General features: G+C 54.2%; 1 protein-coding gene across 1 annotated transcript in view; it reads right to left on the bottom strand.

Moving 5' to 3' along the window:
• Window positions 1-10,353: 10,353 nt before the first annotated feature.
• COL22A1 (collagen type XXII alpha 1 chain) overlaps window positions 10,354-23,551 on the bottom strand; it is a 224,743-nt gene continuing 211,545 nt past the window's right edge. The window contains exons 56-64 of the mRNA XM_069600933.1: window positions 23,184-23,237; window positions 21,449-21,520; window positions 21,256-21,291; window positions 20,222-20,266; window positions 18,179-18,358; window positions 16,542-16,608; window positions 13,911-14,093; window positions 11,797-11,874; window positions 10,354-11,536 (exon numbers count right to left, since the gene is read on the bottom strand). Coding sequence (XP_069457034.1) covers window positions 11,346-11,536; window positions 11,797-11,874; window positions 13,911-14,093; window positions 16,542-16,608; window positions 18,179-18,358; window positions 20,222-20,266; window positions 21,256-21,291; window positions 21,449-21,520; window positions 23,184-23,237 — 906 coding nt within the window. The 3' untranslated portion in view covers window positions 10,354-11,345. The remainder of the gene's footprint in view (window positions 11,537-11,796; window positions 11,875-13,910; window positions 14,094-16,541; window positions 16,609-18,178; window positions 18,359-20,221; window positions 20,267-21,255; window positions 21,292-21,448; window positions 21,521-23,183; window positions 23,238-23,551) is intronic.

Below are 23,551 nucleotides of genomic sequence, written 5' to 3'. Positions count from 1 at the left end.
CCATCCCGTATCCCTCTCTGCTCTTCTTCTCAACAAAATTACTCAAGAAGCTCTCTGTATCACTGTCTCCATGCCCTCACTTCTGATGTGACCCTCATAGGCTGAGCTGGGCACTCAGACCCATCACTGCTCTGAAATTGCCCTGAACAACCCTCAGGCCACTTTCACGTGGCCAAGAGCCCACCCTCTGTCCTTGCCTTTCCTGGCTTTCAGCAGCAGTGGCCATGGCTGGCCCCCACTTCTTTACGAGAACTCTGTACTCTGGGCTTGCTCGACATGAAGCAGGCTGGCTTCCGTCTACTTTACTGCACCTTTCCCAGGCTTTCTTTGGGCCCCTCCTTCTCTAGAATCTCCAGGAGTCAGGAGTCTCGATGCACTGGCTCAATCTTTCTCTTGGAGGGAAATGCACATGGGAAGACGGTGCGTTCGTTGCCACAACCAGAGACACCATCTCTATGCTAACGACACTCACAGTTACGTCTTCAGTGGCATCTCCTCTCTGAAGTCCAGGTTCATCTTCCAGGTTCATCCTCTCTTAGGATCTTTGGGCATCCCAAGTTAAACTTTGTAAAACAGAACCATTGGTACCACACTGCATCGTTTCCCACACTTATGACATCTTTGTTTCAGCCAATGTCTCCTTCACCACCCAACACTCGGGCCAAGAAATGGGTACCCCCGTGCCTTGCACACACCTCGCATCAGTGATGTCCTTCAGCAGTGCCTCCAAAGAGCCCTGGTTCCACCACCTCCACTACTGCCACCCTGCACCCAGCCCATCCTCCTCACCTGGACTACTGCAACACCCCTACCTCATCTCCCCACCCCACCCCCCACCTTCCTTTCCCAAATTTGTGAACAGAACATTTCTAAGGACCCTTGGGCTTTGCTTACTCTTAGAGGAAAAGCCAAGCCCTCTCTTCAGTCCCTGAAGGTCTTCCTGAGCAGATGCCCACCTCTTTCAGCTCTTTGTTCTCCTCTGCAGACCCTTCATTCAGGATCCTGCAAATGTGACATCCTGCTTCCTGCCACAGGACATTTGCACACGCCTTCAGCTTGGGGGTCCTTCTCCTCCTTCCCAGACCTATGCTCAGCTGCCTCTTTTCATCTCAAATGCAGTCTTGGCGGAGATCTTTCCTCCAATCTTCCTAAGATAGGTACTCTATCATGTTACTCATTCTATCTTATTTGTGGTTCTTTTAAATATCTTTTTATGGAGTGCATGTGTATCCTCCCTAGAGAATTACAGTCTCTCTCTCTCTCTCTCTCTATATATATATATATATATGTATATATATATATATACCCCCACCAGAATAAATCTTTCTTGAGGACAACAATAATTACTTTTTAACTCTTGTATCTCTTGTGTCTAAAATGGCACCTTATGAAGTTAATAACTGCTTTCTGATAAGTTATAAACCATAAATATATAGACAGAGCTGCAGCCTAAAGGCACTAAGCCTGGCTTTAACCCACAAAGTTAGCTGAAAATATCATAGCCCAAATATACGTTCAGCAGTATCCACAGATCCATAAAGAAATGTATTTTTTATGGATGCAGTTTTTACATGCTAGCATCAAGTGCAAGTGTTTAAATGATTTTCAGTCACTGTCAAATGCTGAGAAATAAATGAAAAATAAAATTAAGAGCAACATGCTGGCTGCAGAGAAAAGTCATTTTTGCCTCCATTTGAATCCTCTGCTGACTGGCTCCATGAAACTGGGTAAAGTACTTTCTTTTTCAGTGTCTAACATCTCTGAGCCCCAGTGTTACCATCTGTAAAATGGGATAACAAGCCCATCTGTACTGGGTCTTGACTGTGAAGATTATATGTATTGATGTGGCTCAGTCGCAGTTGTGGCTGCCTCTTGCCCTTTCTTGTCTGCTGAAAGCTGTGCAGTTTCTCTCTTTGGTCTTGGACTAGAGGGACCCAGGATACTGACTGGGTAAGAAAGCCCTGCCCCTCTGCCATCACCTTTGCATCCTTGTCCCCAGATGGCCCGTCCAGGAGAACATCAGGAAGCAGAACACAGCTCAGAGTTAGCTTCAAAAAAAGCTTCAGAGACGTCTCTGGTGGTCCAGTGGTTAATTTGCCTGCCAACACAGGGGTCACAGGTTCGGTCCCTGGTCCAGGAAGATCCCATATGTAGTAAGGCAACTAACCCCTGAGCCACAGCTACTGAGCTCACATTCTAGAGCCCGTGACCACAACTACTGAGCCCACAGGTCACAACTACTGAAGTCCTCGTGCCCGAGAGGCTGTGACCCACAGCAAGAGAAGCCACCACAAGGAGAAGCCCACACATCGCAACCTAGAGTGGCCTCCACGCTCTGCAACTAGAGAAAGGTCACGCATGGCAACGAAGACCCAGTGGAGCCCAGAATAAGTAAGTGAATTTAAAAACAGCTTCACCCTCTCCTGCACCACTCTGCTGATAACTCCCAAAACCCATCATGGAAGTGTCGGCTAAAAAAATGCACAAATGAGGGTTGCAAGTTAAGTTTTATGTGGGGCAGCATAAGGACTGCAGCCTGGGAGACAGTTCCTCAGACAACTCCGAGAAACTGCTCCAAAGAGGTTGGGAGGAGGACAGTATATATGTGATTTTGGTGAACAAGGAATACATGTGATCGAGCACATATGTTTTGCAGAAGATTTCCACTAGTCACCAGGAGCGGGCATCACTGTGAAGGGTTTTAATGCTTTTCTAGATATGAGGAGATGCAAGAATCAGGCTCATACAATCAGTTCTTGAGAATATCTCTCTAAAGACCTGTCCTGTGACTTTCTGGAACACAGAGCACCTCATTTCTGCTCTCTGCCCTGAGCTCCTTTAGGGGTGTTGGAGGTCAGCAGCTGCAGCATCACATGATTTAATCCTGGTAGGTAGCTGGCAAGTGCCCCTGGTAGGTGCCAGTTTGTAGTTGACAGAAGAAAGCCCTCCTTGGGCACACAGCCTGGGAGGGAGGATGTTTGGTCCAGAGAGAAGAGAAGACTTTGGGGTCCTCACCTGATAGTGGCCTTCAGGGATCCAAAGAACTGAAAGTAAAGGGATGTCCCAACCATGGAGCCGGCAGCCGGGAGGAGCCAGGTGGATGTGTGCTGAGCCCCCACCCCCACCAGCTTCCAGCTTCCTTCTCAGCACAGTGTGTCCCTGGTGGAAGGGGCAGCAAACCCGTGTCCCTAGTGTGGAGGATGCTTCTGAGGCTTGTGGCAGGTGCGCAGTGGAGAGCGGGGCCAGGGACCAGAGCCCACGGGCATCAGGACCCGGAGCGCCTGCCTCACCACGGAATCGGCAGCCACAGCCTCTCCCAGAGCCCTCGCAGGCGTGGCCGACCCAATGGGACTCCAGTGGAGGCTCCAGGCTCTGCTGAAGCCTGAGTGGACCCTGAGGACAGGCTGGGGGGACCTCAAGGTGGGACAGAGAATGGAGTGGAGACCGCCGGGTGTCCTGGCTGAGGGGCCACCCCGTGCCTGGAAGGGCAGGACACGTGGCCCTGAAGGTCTCGGTGTGGCAGCTACTGGGATGGACTGAAGGCTGCAATCCTAAGAGCTGGGGCCAGAGAGGCCCCTGAGGCCAGGCCTCAAGCCCTGCCCCACCAACCAGAAGAGATCAGATGCTGGCCTGCCTAAGGGGAGCAGTGGGGGATGCAGGTGAACCCCTGTGTCTCCTGAATTTGGGAGTGGACTCAGAAATTTCCGGATGGGGAGCCTGGGAGTGGCTGCATGTCAGAGCTCAGAAGGACAGGCCTCCTCGCTGGGGGAGGGGGTGGCCTCAGAGAGGAGGAGGCTGGACCAACTTGAGATGGGGAGGAAGTCCCTTCTCCCTCCATCAGTCCCAAAAGGCTTATGTAGAAGGAAATCATCAGGTCCGCTAAGATTCCAGACACAGAGAATATGTCTGTTAATGACCAGCTTTGTGAGCCTTCCAGAGCAGAGGCGCTAACAGATGGATTCTAAACGGGGAAAAGCTCGTGACGAGCATCCACTCAAACAAACAAAGCCAAGAGCTCTGCTTTTTTACTAGAGGCCAAAGAAACCCTCACCTAACTCTGCAACAGAATTAGCTCTGACTTAAGGGGGCAAAGTCAACTGTGAGGCTCCAGGCTGGAAGGAATCCCACATCCTCCTGCAGTGAATATGAGGCTGCAGGGTGGTCCAGGCATGGGGGCTTGGAGGACTCCATGATTCTCTGCAGGGGAGACCCCCTGCCCTGGGGTGGAAGAGCCCTTCCACCCGCTGGATAAATAAACCCCCTGGGCTGCCACCACCGCCCAGAGGACTGAGGCTGCTCCTCTTGGGCATGGAACATCCAGGAATGAGAACAGGGTCTGTGAAGCTGGAAGCTTCCAAGAAGGTCAGCTCAGGAGGAGGCTCAGGGTGAGAACAGGGGAGAGGGGAGAGGGTGGTGGGTGCTGGGAAGGGGAGGGAAGAGGAGGAGGAGGGCAAAGAGAGAAAGCAAGGAGGAGGTGGGAGAGAAAAGGCAAGGGAGGGCCCAGCTAGCAATCTCAAAACCCCAAGGCTGCCCATGCAGAACACACCGGGAAGGAGACCGAGAAGGGCAGAGACTCCAGGAGGGGAGAAAAAGGAGACAGCCAGACTCTAGAATTGAGGGAGAGAGGCTGGATTGTCAGAGATTGGAGATGCACAGCTTTCCCAGCCTGACCGGGGGCCATGGTGTGACCCGCTCCTCCACAGCACCTGGAACTTCAGGACGGGGCCAGGCACTGAAGACCAGGTACTTACATCCGTTCCCTCCTAACTTGACTCGCCCGTGCCTTTCCTGGGCTCTCCTTCTGGCGCCTGGATTCGCTAGGCGGCCCCTGCATCCTCCCGCCAGGTGAAGTGTCACCAGCTCTCTTTACATCAGGGTTTAGGTCCAGACCAGTGTTCTCTGTTGCGCCACTGTGGGTTTAATTCCTCCTGAGCGGCCTCCCGACCCCTCACTGCAGGCTGGCAGGCGGGACGGCCGGGGGCGCTGCGTGTCCCGACTCCATCCCGTGAGACCCACATTCCCCAAAGGAGCCCAAACTGGGGGTGGGGGATGTCCATCCCACAGGACTCCTCATGTCTGAGACAGCTCATCTCTGCAGACCTCCGTCCAGACCAGACCACACTTGTCTCCTGAAACAGGATGAAAAGTAGAATCCAAGTTTCCCCAGGGCAGTTACTCATAGAAAAGAACTGCCAGTTTGCTGGGAGATTGAGCAATGATGAAGAGAAGTCTGCAGGGACCCAGGCCTGCCCCCCATCTGATGGGCGGCCAGTGGAGCAGGGCCCCAGGAGCCCATGTCCACACCAGGACGCGCCTGACCTGCCGCTGCCAGGAGACCTGGAGGAAGTTGCCATACCTCCCTAGTCCCCCTGTTCTCACCTATAAAACAAGGCTTGGGACACCTGCCCCGACGATGGCTGTCAGATAAAGGGAGCAAGCTGCAGGCATACGGTGCGTGCCATCATTCTCAGATGATACTGATTTTTTTTTTTTTTTATCGTGGAGTCTTCCATAATCTTTGCAGATTTCTCTTCCACAGTGCTGGTAAGATTAAATTGTAAGGCTCTGCTTCTTGTATGTCTGTCTCCCTCTGTGTTGCCCAGAAATAGTGTCATGGAAATAATTACATACATACGATGATATATAATTGCCTTAAATCTCTCCAGACTGTGACCTCCATCCATGAGATGGGCCTGTGTTCTTTCGACTTGCCATCCAAAGTGCCTGGCACCACATCTGCTGAGCATAAACAAGCCAGCATCCCTCTTGAGACAGGACACAGGTCCTCCAGCCTGGTTTCTGTCGTGTCCTTTGCCTGTAGGGTCCCCACACGCTCAGACCATCGGAGGGTCAGACGTGCCCTGAGTGGCAGCTGGCTGGCTTAATTCCTGCCAAGTTCTCCATTCTTCCCTGACTACGGGGAATATTCTGCAAGGGAATCAAGGTGAGACTGGGTCAGCCCACCACTCCAGTGTCTCCATGGCAACAGCCACAGTGCTGTTCCACACAAAGGATCTTGGTTAACGAAGTGCTCAGAGGTCGCACCGCCAGGACATGGCCTCCTTGCCAGGGTGTCTTTCAGAACAGGGCTGGCCTCCTCGGCTCACTCCCTCTCCCAACGTCAGTGTTGTAAGAGGTGAGGACAGGAGCTGCTGAAACGGGAAATCAGCCTAGCAGTCAGCAGTGTGAGTCTGCCGCTGCTTCATCTCATGCCCCTTTCCAGGTCTCCAGTGTCTTGACAAGAGAAACCTCCCTTACTCCACGCTCTCCTCCACCCTGCCCCGGGTGAACCTCCTAGCCAGATTTGTGGTTTGCCAATGGTTTTAATAATTTCCTGTATATAGGCACACACTTGGAACCCTGGCTTCATAAAATAGCACCACAAAAGAAACCTGAAGCTAGATGTTCCCAGCTGCAAAGGATAGGAGGGCTACAAAATGATTGCCCTGAAATAGCATCTCCCCAACCATATGCCGACGAGCCAGAAAGGCCGCCTGCCTCCTTCTAGTAACTGAACAAGTGGCATCCCCTTTCCCCCAGGGGAGTGTTCTTTTAAACGTATGTCTGGAGTTCACCTCTGCAGAGAGCCAGGAGAAAGCAGTTCACCATGAGAAAACACCAGGGCAAGAAGACAAGGTGGCCTGGGTCAAGGCTGCAGTTTCCACCCCCCTGGATGCCTCCGTGTGGTCCCGCAGTGAGCTTGACACACGAGATGTGTGTGTGATTTGGGATAGGTGGATTCGCAGTTCTGCCACTGTTTCTGAATTACCATGGGGAGACAGAGCCAAGCCCAGCCCCTCAGAGATGTGTTACAGGACAAATAGTCAGTGCAGTCGCTCAGTCGTGTCTAACTCTTTGCAACCCCATGGACTGCAGCACGCCAGGCCTCCCTGTCCATCACCAACTCCTGGAGCTTCCTCATAGTCATGTCCATCAAGTTGGTGATGCCATCCAACCATCTCATCTTTTGTCATCCCCTTCTCCTCCCACCTTCAATCTTTTCCAGCATGAGGGTCTTTTCCAGTGAGTCAGTTCTTCACAACAGGTGGCCAAAGTACTGGAGTTTCAGCTTGAGCATCAGTCCTTCCAATGAATCTTCAGGACTGATTTCCTTTAGGATGGACTGGTTGGATCTAAACCTAGGGGAATATGCTTTGAAAACTAAGCCAAATATAAAGCAAATATTTGGTTTGAAAAGTTTCTCTACTTGGATTACTGTGAACAGATGAGCAAAGCGGACTCAATCACTCTCTTTGTTAAAAGCATTTATTTCTATATATTTATTTATTTGTCTGTGCTGTATCTTTTTGCAGCATACAAGAGCATAGTTGCAGCATGTGGGATCTCGTGTTTTTTTTTTTTTTTAAGTTGTGGCATATTGGATCTAGTTCCCTGACCAGGCATCTAACCCAGGGCCCCTGCATTGGGAGTGCAGAGTGTCAGCCCCTGGAAAGAAAGAAAGTGAAGTTGCTCAGTCGTGTTCGACTCTTTGCGACCCATGAACTGTAGCCAACCACTGTAGCCACTGGACCACCAGGAAATCCCTCAATTGCTCTCGATGGAAGACAAAATGAGATGTTGTAAGGGACGGATTCATGTGCCCTGCTTTTAGGTGTTAACGCACCTTCTTGTCAGAGAAGGCAATGGCACCCCACTCCAGGACTCTTGCCTGGAGAATCCCATGGATGGAGGAGCCTGGTGGGCTGCAGTCCATGGGGTAGCAAAGAGTCAGACACGACTGAGCGACTTCATTTTCACTTTTCACTTTCATGCATTGGAGAAGGAAATGGCAACCCACTCCAGTGTTCTTGCCTGGAGAATCCCAGGGACGGGGGAACCTAGTGGGCTGCCGTCTATGGGGTCGCACAGAATCGGACATGACTGAAGTGACTTAGCAGCAGCAGCACCTTCTTGTGGTCATCATTTCAAAACATACACATATCAAATCATTCTGTTGCACACCTTACAATTATATACCATTTTACATGTCAATCATATCTTAATAAAGCTGCAAGAAAAAAATGAGCCTCATAGACATCTTGTGAAGAAGTTGGACGCGTTAGTCGCTCAGTTGTGTCTGACCCTCTGCGACGCCATGTAGGGTAGCTTGCCAGGCTCCTCTGTTTATGGAATTCTCCAGGTAAGAATACGGAGTAGGTAGCCATTCCCATCTCCAAGGGATCTTCCTGACCCAGGAATCCAACCCAGGTTTCCTGCATTGCAGGTGGATTCTTTACCTTCTGAGCCACCAGGAAAGTACCCACCCTCACCCCCTGAAATCCTGCGAAGTCCTGTTAATTTCATTTCACAAAGGAGGAAATGGAAACGTGGGCTATTCAATGATGCAGCTGGCACCCCAGGCTGGTACAGCTGCAGTGCTGAGGGGACCTTCTCACCTGGACAGCTCACGAGGGACCAGAAGTGAGGGTCACTGATTAACAGCTGACCAGGGGCAGATCTGCCCTGAAGCTGGGCTGAACTCAATCCATGGATGTTCTCGCAAATCCTGGCTCCCAGAAGGGAAAGGCTGCTGATCAGGAAGCTTCCAGTAACAGTCACTGTTGTGCCCTGATCAGAGGACAGAATGTTTCTAAGCTGAGACCAGTGTGGCTGAATCCACTCCTGGTTGCTGCCCACCTCTGGCTGGAAGAGAGGTGAGCTTTTATTACTGGTTCCTCATAGGAGAAGCCCAGGTTCTGGGGGGTCTCTGGGAACCCCTGGTCTGTCATCATTTATCAAATATCTAAATGAGGCTAGATATTCAGATAACTGTTCCTTCTGGGGATCAGAACCAACTCTCCTGCACCTCCCTCAGGGCATTCCAAGAAAAGAACAGAAGCTCACGGAGATGGGCCCTTGGGCTGCAGCCATCAGCAGGCAAAAATTTGAGGGTTGGTTGGGAAATACCAGAGATAGCAGGCTGGGACCTAATTATCCGGACCACTTATTCACACACTCTGTCCCTTCCAAACACAGTGGAGCATCCTCAGACTCTGAGGAGGAAGCATCTCATCTTTGGAGGTCTTGAGATCTTACATCCCAGGTAGCTCAGTAGGTAAAGAATCCACCTGCAATGCAGGAGACGTGGGTTCTGTCCCTGGGTTGGGAAGATCCCCTGGAGGAGGAAATGGCAACTCACTCTAGTATTCTTGCCTGGAGAATCCCATGGACAGAAGAGCCTGGAGGGCTACAGGCCATGGGGTCAAAGAGTCAGACATGACTGAGCAGCTGAACACGCACGCACGCATAAGATCTGGGACCAGTGCCCACACCACTGCTCATGGCCCCAGGCAGGCCCCGTCTTGGAGACAAAAACTACGACCTGGGAGCCCACTGTGGTTTGTCCCGGCCCCTCGGGCCACGCGCTGTGGCGTCTGCTCTGTTGCCAGGTGGAAGCAGCTCGTGGTAGCTCGGGTGAGGCCCACTGCCTGTGCACAGCAGGTGTCAGAACAAAGGTCTGCTGGAAGTTCTCCTGACTCTGCTGGTGTGTCTACCATCTGGAACTTTCTGTCCCACCCTCCAAGCACCAGGGGTTTCTATCCATTTCAGTTTAGAACTAACGGAAGTGACTTCCTCTTCCCTCACTCACACGCTGGGGCTTCATCCTCGCGTTAGGTGACTCCGAAGCCAAAGGGCTCTCAGAGCTGCACCACAGGTGTGAGGCCAGGGTTCGGGTGTGAGGCCAGGGGTGCGGTTGTAAGGCCAGGTGCAGATGTGAGGTTGGGTGCATGTGTGAGACTGGCGGTGCGGGTGTGAGGCTGGTTGTGGGTTTGAGGCCAGGCATCTGGGTGTGAGGCCAGGCTTGTGGATATGGGGCCGGGTGCGGGTGTGCGGCCGGGTGCGGGTGTGCGGCCGGGTGCGGGTGTGCGGCCGGGTGCAGGTGTGCGGCCGGGTGCGGGTGTGAGGCCGGGGGAGCGGGTGTGAGGTCAGGGTGGGGTCGTGGGGTGACTCCTACCGTGGTCTGCCCTCTCACTGCACCGGCCCCAGGGTGGTAACAGGTGATGATGGATGATGGCGCCCATCACGATGGTGGTCCTCGGCCAGGGGGCTGGAATTGGCCCCCAAGCTGCCCTCAGACAGAGCTGTAGGCCTGGATCCTTCATGCCCATCCTCATCTTCTGTGAGCACGTGGGGAGGCCTGTCCCCCTGAGGCTGCAGGGTCCGCACCCCTAGGAGTTGCCCTGGCTCAGGGTCCAGGAAAGGGCCAGGTGACACACTCTTGCTCACACACACGCACACTGAGCACATGGCTTGTTCTGTGCTCTCCAGGGAAAATGATGCTTCCCTGGCCTCAAGGGGTCCACATGGGGGCAGATGCTGGTGATGAGGAAGGAACCATCACGGAAAGCAAAAGAAAAGGAAACTCAGATTTATTGAGCACCTGTTGAGCTGGGCGAGTCATTCACAAATATACACTCAACGCCAGAAGCTGGAGACACATGCTTCCTGCCTCTGGCCAGCACCCCAGCCAACTGCCTGGCATCAGACACACGGGAGTGGTCTCTGGACCCTCTTATTTCAAAATGAAAGTGGGTGAAACCAACAGAGGGGCACGGAGGAGCCTATCCATGGCTCAGAAGCCAAGTGAACACACAGAGGTATCTTTTTCTGTGTCAGCTCCCACATTTTTGGTGCAGATGCTGCGAGATTCCAGGAAGTGGCCTCCAGCCGTGTGCAGAGTCTCCCTTCTGCAGGCTTGGGACCTGGAGGTGCTGAGCCGCTCCCAGAGGACGGACCTGCCCACTGCTGCGTGCACCCGCCATGCAGAGCAGAGGCTGCGCTTCGTGTCTGCACCTTCCTCCTCTTTCTGCTTCACTTACTTCTCCTGGGAAGCAGCGGCTGTCAGCTAATCTCTCCCTGGGCGACCTCTGGGCACAACCAAGAATAGAAGCCCATTGTCCTCATTTTCTTAAAGTTTCCTTTTGAGGAAAGAGGTAAGTTTGGCAAGTGTCCGGTCAGTGTTTCATAGCACCGAGAGTTTCCTTAGAATTGGCAGCTACACTTCAATCGGGGGCCATCAGGAGAACAAGAAATGTTCTCTGCCTCATGAATCAGGTTTCCCCAACTTCGGAGCAGAGGGGAAAAACTCAAAAAGCATTACCATATGAAATAACAATAATAATAAACAATAATAATATTATAATCTGACCGACCGGCAGCATCTGTTGGTTTTAATAATGTTGAGGTCTCTTAAGAAAAACAAGGCAAAAAAAAAAAAAAACCATGATAAAAGAAAGAAAGAAAAACACCACATGGCTGAAATGTCTCAAGACCTCCGGCTTCCCATCGGGCTGTGCGTTCAAGTTTCAGAAATCCACCAGCGTCTCCTGGCATTCCGGCATCTTCTAGGGGCCCTTCACGTTACTGGGTCGAGCAGCAGCAAGGCTGGCGAAGTAGGCACACTGAGAGGGGTCACACTGGCCTGGGGGGCCGGGGGGACCCGGGGGGCCGGGGTGTCCAGCCGGTCCTGTCTCTCCTTGAGGCCCGGGACTCCCTGGAAGTCCATCTTTAGCATAGCCGGGTTCCCCGGGCTGACCTGGACCAAGGAGCAAAAGAAAGAGACGGTGGGTCACCTTCCTTCCGGAGCACACACGAGCCCTGATGTCACTATTTTCATTCAGTAGTGAGCTGAGGATGCCTCAGGCTCAGAGCAAACACCCCACGGTCTGGGCGCCCTGCCTGGAGAGATGAGAATGGTCCCCGTGGACACCGTGGTGGCAGATGGCTGCTCATTGCATCCGACACCCTGGGGCCTGGCCCCTCCCCTGCCCCAGACTCCAGCCCAGCCTCTCCCACCTGGGATCCCGGGGGGTCCCATCTCGCCTCGGAGGCCAACTCCAGGTGCGCCGGGGTCACCTTTGGCTCCTCGTTCACCTGGTGAGAAAAACACGCACTTCTGATGGCGGAGACTCACGATGGTGGTGCAGGGAGGGAGCCCACCACGGGGCTGGGGACAAGGCCAGCACTGTCAGACGCCTCACTCCTGTTCACACACTCATTCATGTACACTCACAAGCACACACTTGCACTCAGAAATATGCCCATGTGAACACCAAAACAGACACCCCCTCCAAAACATTTGCTCAAACACACGTATGTACACGTAAACATTCACTCAAGTGTGATAACTGCCCAATGATTCAGGCACGTATGTACATTCACACATATATTATACAAATATGCAGACGTCATAAACACGTCAAACACAGACACCCAAACGTCCACACTCTCTCCTATACAAACACGTATGTCCACACACACCCACTGACACAAGCCTACACGTCCCTGTGTTCGCAAAGCATTCCATCTGAGCCTCTGTCTAGGAGGGACTGCGTGACAAACAGACCTGAGCATACGCAAGACGCAGCCCTACTCTCGAGAAGCGTGAATTCTAAGACAGACGACACAGGACACAAAGAACGTTCTAATATGAAGCAGAATCAGGCATAAGTCTTAACCATCACAGGAATGTAAAACTCTAACATGTTCAGAAGAAAGAGGGTTCATTCCCCCAGGAGGATAGCTGAGACCAGGGAGGAGTTGGGGTTAATACTATACAAACTTGATCAAACTCTCAGCTTTTTTTTCCCCATCATTCCTTTTCTTTGATACACTGTCTCCAGAATATCTCCCGTATGTAGTGTATAAGGTTTTCTTTTATAATCCACATGGAGATTCTGCCCACTCATGGAGATTTCAGGCCATTCTTATCTATCGTTACGGTTACCACATTCGGTCAGTCTTCCGCCACAGTCTGACTTTTCTGTGCTTTATGCTCTCTTATTGGCTTTTAGTTAGTATATTATGTTTCATGAACCAACAGAAGACAGACTTGGATGCAAACTTTAAAAAAGTTCAGAAGGAGAAACATCACAAAGTGAACGAAGAATTAAGGGGGACTTTCCGAGCAGTGCAGTGGTTAGGACTCTGCACTTTCACTCCCTAGGGTGTGGGTTCAATAATCCCTGGTCGGGAAACTAAGATCCCAGGGTGCACCCCCGCCAAAAACGATTAAGGAACAGAAGGGTGAAGGAGGGAGACGTGGCAGCTGAGACGACTGCCTCTCCCCCCGCCCCCACCCCGTGCTTATTCCTCGCCGGACAGAAGGGGTGAACCGCCAGGCTGCTGAATTTGGGGCCAGGTCCTTCCCTGCCCTTCCACATCTGTCTGCCTGCAAAGACAATGCCTTCCTCCATGCACGGGGCGCTGTTGACGGCGCCAGGCACTGTGCCTTGCAGGAGAGGCTCGCTGTGCCCAGCACAGCCACGTCCAGGTCAGGTATGTCCCTGAGAGCTGGAGAGCTGGCAGCCACGTCCAGCTTTAGCTCAAACCACTTTATTCCCATGGAACAGCGTTAGTTGCTCGGTCATGTCCGAGTCTTTGCAACCCCACAGACTGTTGCCCGCCAGGCTCCTCCATGGAGTTCTCCTGGCCAGAATACTGGAGTGGGTTGGCGTTCCCTTCTCCAGGGAATCTTCCCAACCCAGGGACCAAACCCTGGTCTCCTCCACTGCAGGCAGATTCTTTCCTGAGTCACCAGGGAAGCCTATGTACAGCGGGCATCTAATGCCTGTTTGCCTGGAGAGTAAATGCCTTATTCCTCAGTGACTTCTTGAAAGGGGAAAGAGGAGACATCCTGAGTACTCCCCGGACCATGGGCAGTGGAGACGGAGACCAGCCAAGATGGGAGGAGGAAACAGACTCGCTCCTCCTGGCAGAAGCATCATTTTGCAAAAACGCCAAGTATGAAACCCTCTTAGGCAGATGAAGAAACGGCACGATGTCAACATGCAGGGTGTTAGCAGGCTGCAGGGGCGGGGAACGGGCGGACTCCTGCATATTCAAAGGAGCATGTGCTGTGCACGCTGGGTCCTTCTCTACGAAGCACCTCTTCCCAGCTCCTCACTCACCTTTGGGACCTACGGGGCCAGAGGGTCCCTCCAGACCCCCCTGCCCTGGCCTTCCTGGCTCCCCCACGGGGCCTGCCCGACCTGGAAGTCCATCTTTTCCAGGAGGCCCTGGGGGTCCGGGTCTGCCTTGAGAGGACTTTGTGTGCGCAGAGGGCATCTGGGCCAGGAGGTAGGCGAGTTTGGCTGTGGAGTAAGAAAAACAGAGAGATGTTTCATGAAGAAGGGATAAAGGACCAAAGATGGGCCGGCAGCACACTGCAAAGCTCGAGGCAGTAAGAGCTGGGAAACAGCAGCGACAGAGACACACCAAGAGCACGCTGCAGGGTGCGTGTCCGTGTGGACGCTGCTCCAGAGCCAGGCGGCTGGGCTGGGGTCCCAGTGCCACCACTGCCAGCGGCGTGGCCCTGGGCAAGCCACCTGACCTCTCTTAGCCTTTGCTGCCTTTTCTGCAAAACGGGAGCAATGAAACAAGTCCGAACCCACTGGGCTGGTGGGAGGATGGAGCCGATGAGACGAGGCATCACGACAGCCCCGGCATGAGACCTAAGTGGTGCGTGGATGTCGCTGCTCCCCTCCAGGCAGCAATGACAGCAGCAGCAGAAACTGTTGCAACTCTCACGCTGGGGAAACTGAGGACAGTGGGGGAGGCTGAGACTTCCGTGGCTTACACAGAGCAACTTAGGGACTTCTCCTAAGTGTGGAATTCCTCATCTATAAATGAAGGGCTGGACGTATGTCATTAATGATCCTTAGATGTGTGAAGATCGCAGGCTGATTCCAAACCCCAGAGGTCCAGCCGCTGGCCTCCACGCCTTCCTACTGCACTGGGAATACACAGCCCACCAGGGGCTCTTCATTTGTTTTCCAATCAGGCCAAGCCCTTCACCTGGCAGGGGACGTGACCAGCCCAGAGAGGCAGTGCTAACACCCTCCTGGGTCTCAGTGGTAAAACCAAAGCAGAGTCGGGTCTTCTGACAGCCTGGTGGGGGGCTCCCGAGCAGCCCCTTCCCCACCCTCCCACATGAGGAAGTGGGAGGGGCATGCGCCGGAGACCCGGTAACACAGCTGCCGGGCTCACAGCCCGGACGCTCTCATCTTGAACATGGAGCAGATGCTTCTGATGCTTCCTCCTCCCAAGATTGTTTAGAAGAAAGGACTCAGCTCAGCAGATGCTCCATCTGAACTCATTCAAAACAGGACATATCTCTGCCCAGGGGCGAGAAACTCCTCGTGTGCCCGACAAATCTAACACCCAGAAGAAAGGCTGTGGATGGGGATGCTTGCACCTGGGAGACCTCGGGACTGCCCTGCCTGGCGGGAGTCACCGTTCCAGCCTCTGGGATCCTTCCGTTCTTCACCCTCCTTACCACCAGCCCAGCTCTGTGCTGTCCTCTCCAGGGAACGGTCTCTGGTTCTCCTGGGCAGGGAGACGGACCATGCTCACTCGCCTGGACACCCCACGAGGGCAGTGAGAGAGTCATCATATTCCGTGCTGCGTCCACAGACCCAGTGCAGGGTCGCGAATGTGCCAGGAGGAAAATTTCACTGTCTGAGACCTGACTACGTGAATAAACGTGCCCTTCCCCTTTGCCCACCCATGCCTGGGAATGATGGCGGGCTTCTGATCTTCCCTAGCCCAGAGGGGTCTGCGACTTTCTTCTCCTAACAGTTTCCAACAAAGAGGGAAGGCAGAGGTGAGATGGGAGAGGATGCAGTGGCTAAGAGCCTGGACTCTGTAGCCCGGCTGCCTGCATGCAAACCCTGGTCAGACACTCACCAGCTCTGCAGCCTTAGGCAGGTTACTTAGCATCTCTGATTTGACCCTCATCCATGGCTTGAGAGCTCACAGAGGCTTCCTTATGCCAGTAAACACATGTGGGTTCTGAGAACTCCACCTGACGTGGGGCTGGCCCTACACGCTGGTGCTATGACTATTACCTCCCCATCCCTCCCTTCCTGAGCACCTCTGTATGGGGCCCATGCAAGACTGGGATTTCACAGTAAATCCTATACAGGAGAATTACAAGGATTCTAGTTCCTTGAAAGCCCAGTGTGTCCCAGCTCCCATTAGGGTCTCCACACATGCTGTGTCTAAGGTCTGGGGTCTGGTACTTGGTTTTAGCTCCCATGGCCCCTCCTCCAGGAAGCCTTCCCTCACCTGCTCCCCACCCTCTGAGCTATCTGAAGTACCTTCCCCTGTCTTCTTCCGTGTCCTCCATGTCACACTAAATACCGAAGTCACCTTGTCTGTCTCTGTCTCCTGTTCTGGGCTGAGTTCTACAAGAGCCATCATAGGCCTGCCAGAGCTCCTCGTTGATTAGATAAACAACTGAAGGCACGGATAAGTGCTCATCGCAAGGCTGGTTCTACAGGTGGTGAGCTCCCCTTCCTGGAGGTAATCAAGCAGCCATAGCTCAAGCGTCCCCAAAGAGCGGCTGGGAGTGGGATCTGTGTCAGAAGAGGCTGGTGGGAGTCCGCAAGATGAGCCTCTGTGCTGACTTCTGCAGGAGCTGCCCGGAGGCTGCCTTTCCCGAGCCAGGCTGCAGAGGTTCCGAAGGAGGAGCAAACCAACTACCGCCCAGGCTCACACAGCATCTAAGACCTGATGCTGTGAAAAAGCCAGCGACTCACTTTCCAGCTGTTTCTCCAGTTCCTCTTGGATGAGCCGCCGCAGGACGTCCATGGATGGAGACTCGCCCTGGGAGGAGGGAGGGAAGGAGGAGTTACCTTCCCAGGACCGCCTGCCTCCCGAGACCCAGAGCGCTCAGGAAACCAAGACGGCCACAGCCACGCAGACCATAGCTCCCGAGTCCAATCCCTTTAACACCTAGAACCGTCTCCCCAACCCCCGCCACGCAGGCAGTATCACTGCGTCTTGCATGGCGACCTGGATGCCTTTCTCCCTAAAGCCCTTGCTCCCTCTCCTTCCTGCACAAACCCCCTCCCCAGCCCTGGACCCGGGAGGCCTGGCTCTGAGTCTCTCTGGGCTGAAGTCCGCCAACCTGCAGGGCCAGCTCACAGGCTGCCCCGCGCTATCTCGGGCTTGCTGTCCTCCCACTGGCCACTTGGCGGCTCTAGTGTCTGGCCTGCCCCACTGGCCCCGCATGGTGTCTGCTCACACAAACGATGAGCGGTCAGTGGAGCAGAGCCCTGCCTCCAGGCCCCCACGGCGATATGCAGTTATTAGAGGGATCCGTGAGAGCAGACCTCATGCCATGCTGGGCTCCTCCCTGGTCGTCAGAGCCCTCCAGGGAGGTGTCCACTCCCAAGGGTGGAGGGGCTTACTGTGCTCATTGCTGCAGCCCCAGCATCGGGCTTACGGTCTTATTTCCACTTTTTTCCTTTCTGGCCAATGACCTTTCATCTTACTCCCAGAATTCCCATTACTACCCAGAGCAGCAGGACACCAGGCAAAGACTTGGTGGGTGGGGGCGCTCTGGAAGCCCACTGAGTCCGCCAGCACCCACACCTGGCTGAGGGAACAGCACCTGGCTGCCCGGCCTCTCCAGGGGGGTGAAATCCAGGCTGACTGCAGAGCCCCGCGGGGACAGGGCCAGAGCCTCAGAGCAGGCAGGCCACAGGAGGGGCCCCTGAGGACCACGCAGGCTGCAGAGCCAGGGTGGGGAGGTCACATGGGCCTGGCAACCAGCCCCCAGGGACCGGCCCACCAAGCTCTCCCCGACACACTACAGCCAGCCTGTCCCTGTGTTGCAAGACTGTGTCAAGTTAAGAGCTCAGCCACAAGGAATACTGTGTTCAGAGAAAAAACAAACTGCTCTCAACAAGCTTTTCCTTTTGGGAAAAGCTAGACCCAGAGGGAAGACCAAGCACCCCAGACAGCAGACAGGAGGGAGACTAGAGCCGGGCTCCGGATGGACGGGGAGGGAGCCATCCCCATGGGGAAGCTCAGGTCACTGGGAGCCTCTGCATCTTCTCGACTGCCTGCTGCACGGAGTCCTGGGCAAAGAGCATCACCACCCAGGAGTAAAGTCTGAACCATGGGGACAGAGGGACTCTATCCTCAAGCCCTTCATAAGCCATGTGCATCATTTCACTTAACCATCACAGCCAGCCTGTTGGGAGAGAGGCATCCTCGTCCCTTTTGGGAGGGATGGGAGGGCAGGCTCACAGAGGACAAGCAGGGGTCAGCCCTGGCTCACACAGGTCACCAGTATCTGTAACCTGGCCCCTCTGGAGCCCACACACCTCTCTGGCTTCCCCTGAGACCCCAAGGAGCCTCCAGTTTGAGGCACTGCCCGCACGCTTACCCTTAGCCCTGGAAATCCTGGCTGGCCCGGAGGCCCCGGGGGACCGGCTGGCCCATTCTCCCCAGGCGGCCCCTGGGGGCCCATGAGGCCTGGGTGACCCTTGTGGCCTGGGATGCCAGGGTCACCAGGCTGGCCCTTCCCACCAGGAGGGCCTTTGTCACCTTTGATGCCAGGATCTCCCTAGAGGAGGCAAGAAGAGCGTCGGTGAGCAAAGGCTTAGAAGGCACCCCCAGGCCGGACGTGCCCCAGGCTGCAGGAGGGACCCCCGGCCCCATGTCCTCAGTCCGGGAGAGGAGACTTCAGTCCTACAGGCCCGTGACGCCACGCTGGCGCAGACAGGACTCGGGGCCCAGACAGACAAAGCTGCACCCCGATGTCACGCAGGAGGTCTGCAGGGGATGAGACGCCGACTCTGACTTTCAGATCCCAGTCTCATCTCCTCCCAGCAGAGAAGGCCAGCGCGGTGATGAAACCAGCTGCCGCATACATGCTTATGTGGAAAAGCGTAAAGAGTGGTGGAGAAAGTCTGATAGGTTCTGGGGGTTTACATAAAAGCTACATGCATATTTACATGTGCACACCCACCTGGTTCTGAGCGCAAGGGTTCCAGAAAGATACACGCAAGTGTATAGTGACAGCCCCAAGAAAGGCGTGCTGGATGGGCACCTAGTCTACACTCCACTCACTTGTTTCTTTTTCAATTTATATTGTTTAACTGTATCACTTTTCAACAGAAACAGTAAGAACAGAGAGGTAAAAAATGAATGCAGCCAGATGTGAGGAGGGTCTCCTAAATTTCTCCCACGTGATGGGTTTATGGGGGCGTTGTCATCCGTGGGTGGTCTCCAGTGTGGGGATCTGGAAGGGTCCCTTTCATGCATCTCAGTGCCAAGGCCTGTGGTACAGCGTTTCCTATTTATTCCACGTCTCTACATCCGTCTGCGGTGAGAGGACCTGTCCCATATTTCAAATGTTCCAGAGCGGAAGGTGTGAGGAGCCTGACCGCTGTCTGGCAGCCTTCCACGAAACCACTTAATGAGGGAAGGCAACTTCCTTTATTGACTGGGTATTAGAGAAGCTTCTATTGATTAAGTATTAGAGAAGGTTCATGGTCTGAATTCCCCGGCTCCCAACCGAAACTCCAGCATGTGGCAGCTCCGGCCAGCTCCTGGCTTGTAGGACCCTCACTGTCTTTGCGGCCACAGCCCCAGCCCCTGGGTCCATCCTCAGGGGCCAACAACCATGAGAATCACAGTCACTGGGAAGGAGAAGGGTGAGAGATCGAGGTGGGGTGAGAATCCCTGACCTCTTGGCTTCCATTTCTCTCTGGTCTGCGGGGGAAACCAGTCCACACCCGTCCAACTTGCAAGGAAAGCAGAGATAAACTCTTTGTGGGACCACGGAAAAAAAACCTAGGGCAGGTATGGGGTGGCAGTGCCTTCTGTGTCAGGCAGCAGCAGGACCCTGTGACGGCCAGCCACGTGGAGGACTGTTTAATTTCTCTGGAGGGAACAGCGGTTGTTATGGGTGAGAGAATGCCCCCTCCCCCCACCAGTGTTTCTTCCAAAACAGAATTGATTTTTTACCCTGCTGTTTTTTTTTTTTTTTTTTGGAGGAATGCAATGTAAAGAAAAGCTTTCTGAGCACAGCGCCAAGACGATTCATTATGGGAAAATCTGTTCCCTTGTCACCTCCAGGGACCAAGCTGGTTCTTGGCAAATTGGCACTTCGGGCTCCAAGCATGTCATGCACAGGCTTTCGCACACGGGGAGGAGACGGGGAGATTTGTCAAAGTCTGGGAGTGCCTGCCTCTGAATGTGTAATTGCAATGATTTTACTCCTTAAAATAACAACCATGAAAACCACAACAAAACCCCAACAAGGGGAAAAACCTCCTGCTGTGGGCTCATGACTTTTGCAGGGGGAAAGAGAACAGGGAAGCCCCCGCCAGCTGCTCCCCGGGTGGGCAGCTTCCTAGAGCCCTGGACACAGGCCCCTTGCCCCCGGGAAGGTCGCCTGCACGTGACCACGTGTCCCACTCACCCTTTCTCCTCTGAGTCCTGGCTCTCCTGGCTTCCCAGGCGCCCCCTGCAATGAAAGCAATGGAGGGCAGTTACTTCACCAGGGGCATCTCTGCTCTTCTTAGTCCTTGCTGCCTGTGGAGGACAGGGGGTCCTCCAAGGGTCCTGTCTTGCCTGGTCATAACCCCCTCTCTTATGCACCCATCACCTCGCCTGGCAGTTCCTGAAACATGCCGCATTTTCTCCCCAGTGCTTCACATGTGCCGAGCGATCTTTTCCAAAAGCCTTTACCTGTCTCCCCTACCCCTTCTCACCCCTGCCCCTGCTCATCCTGACCAGGGCCGGAGCTTCTCTGCTGATGGAGCGAGGGGAGGACAGAGCTGCGGCTTGAGCTGGAAACTGACATCATGCTGCTGGGTGGGGAAGGACCATGGGGAGCAAAGCTGGACATAAGAAGTCAGTTAGGAGGTCCCTGCAAATGCCCAGGTGAGAGATGATGATGGTCCCAATCAGGTCTCTTAGCGGGAGAGATGGGAGAGAGCTGGACAGAGCTGAGAGGTACTGGGGAGTCAGAACGGACACGTCTTGTCAATGAACAGGACTTGCTGATGGGCTGGGTACAGAGAGCGATAAGTGAGAGATGTATCAAGATGGGACCCCGGGACCGGCCCCCATGCAGAGTGAAAACACAGACTTTTGTTGAGAAAGCATTAGGGGGACCTCCCTGGTGGTCTAGTGGCTAAGACGCTGAGCTCCCAATGCTGGGGCCTTGGGTTTGATCCCTGGTCAGGGAACTGGATGCCACATGCTACAGCTATGGAATCAAAGATCCCACGTGCTGTAACTAAGACTAGGTCAGCCAGATAAACAAATATTAAAAAATAAAATGAAAGAAGGCGCTCGGATTTCAGGACAGTGACGGCAGAATACAGCATCTAGTGTGGGCGCCCTGCTAAGCCGAAGGGCCCCGTGAGACAGCACGCACCACCCGCCGATGAGGTGGCCCCGTGTCTCCCACAGGAAAGGGTCCCAGGAGAACAGGGGTGCGGCACTTGCCTCCTTGCCTGGGACTCCTTTCTCGCCTGGCTCCCCCTACAACACAGAACAAGCATCAGTTGGCTGCACAGCTGCACCAGCACGTTGCACGCAACACGAGTGCCTTTAAAGCAGACACTTTCGCTCGAGTCGTCTCGAGCAACGACAATAATCAGGGTCCCGCCAAGGAGATCCCGACAGGGTCCATGCTCACCTGAGGCCCCCGAGGACCCAGGAAGCCCGGGAGCCCTGGGCTGCCATTTTCTCCTTTGGTTCCCTTCTGGCCCTGCGGAGGGAAAACGGGGCAGTCACTCTTCAAGGTCAAGGGCCGACTCAAGAAGGTTCAGAAATCTCGTAGCCCTCTGTATCCTGCAGGCCTGGCATGTGAACAAAAGAAAAGACAACCCTTTTCCTGGAATGGAAGGGCGGGGTTAGGGAGAGAAGCTGTGCTGAGAATCCCACCCAAGGGCGGCGGACAGGAGGTGAATTTCCTGTGAATAGTCAACGGCCTTCCCATTCAAAGCAACAGAAACACAAAGGGACAAACATTTAACAAAACACCTTGATGGGTGTGGGGTTCCCTGGTGGCTCGGTCAGTAAAGAACCTGACTGCCAAGCGGGAGATGCAGGCTCGATCCCTGGGTCGGGAAGATCCTCTGGAGAAGGAAATGGCAACCCCCTGCAGTATTTTTGCCTGGGAAAAATCCCATGGACAGAGGAGCCTGGCAGGCTACAGTCCATGGGGTCCTAAGAATCAGACACAACTCAGTTACGAAGCCACCACACTCGACAGGTATGGGGCCCCTCTAAGTGACCTCCCTGGAAAGGCGGAGTTCCTCTTCCCAATCGGTCAGGGATTCTCATGGTTTGGCTCACTTTTGGGGGCAAAGTATGTGGGAATCCTTCAGCTCCAACCTTTCTGGGACGCCACCAAGTGCGGGTGAGCCCTTCTGCAGCCAGCTCTGCGCTGGGGGTGGGTCAGCCTCGTGACACAATCCTTCCTGTCTGAGGTGTCTCAGCATGGGTGACAAGACTCCCACGATGGTTCCTACATGGCTGTCCCTGGTCCAACAGGAAGGTGGGGCTCTACAGGGTGCCCAGGTGCCCAGTCTGCCTGGGAATGATGGCTCTCCCAAGAGGCAGGATTTGCAGTGCTACCACCAGGAGGGTTCCTGGCAAACCAGGATGGGCTGCTCACCCTGATTTCCACAGTGACAACGGTCAGCCGGCCAGATGGGTCTGCCCATTGCCCCGTGCAATTACTGCTTGAGCACCAAACTATGAGGATGGCCATCTCAAGAGGGTTGCCAATTTTAGCTAATAAATCTACTGTAAGGCTGGGGTGGGAGTGGAAAGGCGTTGACTTATCCAACCCTAGGCATCATCAAAGACCTGTCTTCTCCACCATGTCTCACCATCTACCAGACCTGAACCCTAAATCCTGAATCCATTATCCAGGGATCAGGACACTGCTCAAGGGGCCCCTTTTTCTACTCCCTGCCTGTTGTTCCTTCTTGCTCTCCCCTTTTCCCACCTCCCAACCAGCAGGAGGATCCTCTTCAGCCAACTCTGAGTTACATTCAGCCCCACAGTGCACGATGCCTACCCTCTCTCATATGTGAAGGGCCGTGGGCCTGACCCTGTCCTTCCATCCTCTTAAGGCATCAAACAACTAACTCACGCTCTTATTACACGTTTAAAAAATTCTTTAATAGTTCCTCCCCCCCCCCCCCTCATTGGATGCCTATAGTTGTAGACCACAGAGTTAAGCACGTAATCACATGAAAGAAGTCCTTTCTGGATCCTCTTGCCTCCAGCCTATTCCCACCATCCAAATACCATGTTTCCCCACTGAGGCTTCTGGGAATAGAGACCAGACAGGGTGATGTAAGCCACACACCCTTCCAAAGCTTGCCCTGATTGCACCGCAGCCAAGGGACAGTACTCACGGGGCTTCCTGGGGTGCCAGGCTCTCCCAGTGATCCAGGTGATCCACTCTTACCCTGATGGAAGAAACAGCAGTAAGGGTTCTGCCGGGATGCTCTACCGGGGCATCACAGGGCAGGACATGGGGACGGAGACTGCCGGACGTGGAGGGCTGGTCTCACATGAGCCGTGACTCAGACCAGCGTGGCTCCACGTCCTGACTTAGAGGCTGCTTATCAACCCTACGGGGCTTCCCTGGTGGCTCAGATGGTAAAGAATCTGCCCGCAGTGCAGGAGACCCACGTTCGATCCCTGGGCTGGGAAGATCCCCTGGAGAAGGGACTGTCTACCCGCTCCAGGATTCTTGCCTGGAGAATCCCACGGATAGAGG

Source organism: Ovis canadensis, chromosome 9 (genome assembly GCF_042477335.2).
Source record: "Ovis canadensis isolate MfBH-ARS-UI-01 breed Bighorn chromosome 9, ARS-UI_OviCan_v2, whole genome shotgun sequence".
NCBI classification, from domain to species: Eukaryota; Metazoa; Chordata; class Mammalia; order Artiodactyla; family Bovidae; genus Ovis; species Ovis canadensis.
This window is presented reverse-complemented; position numbering and strand designations above follow the sequence as displayed.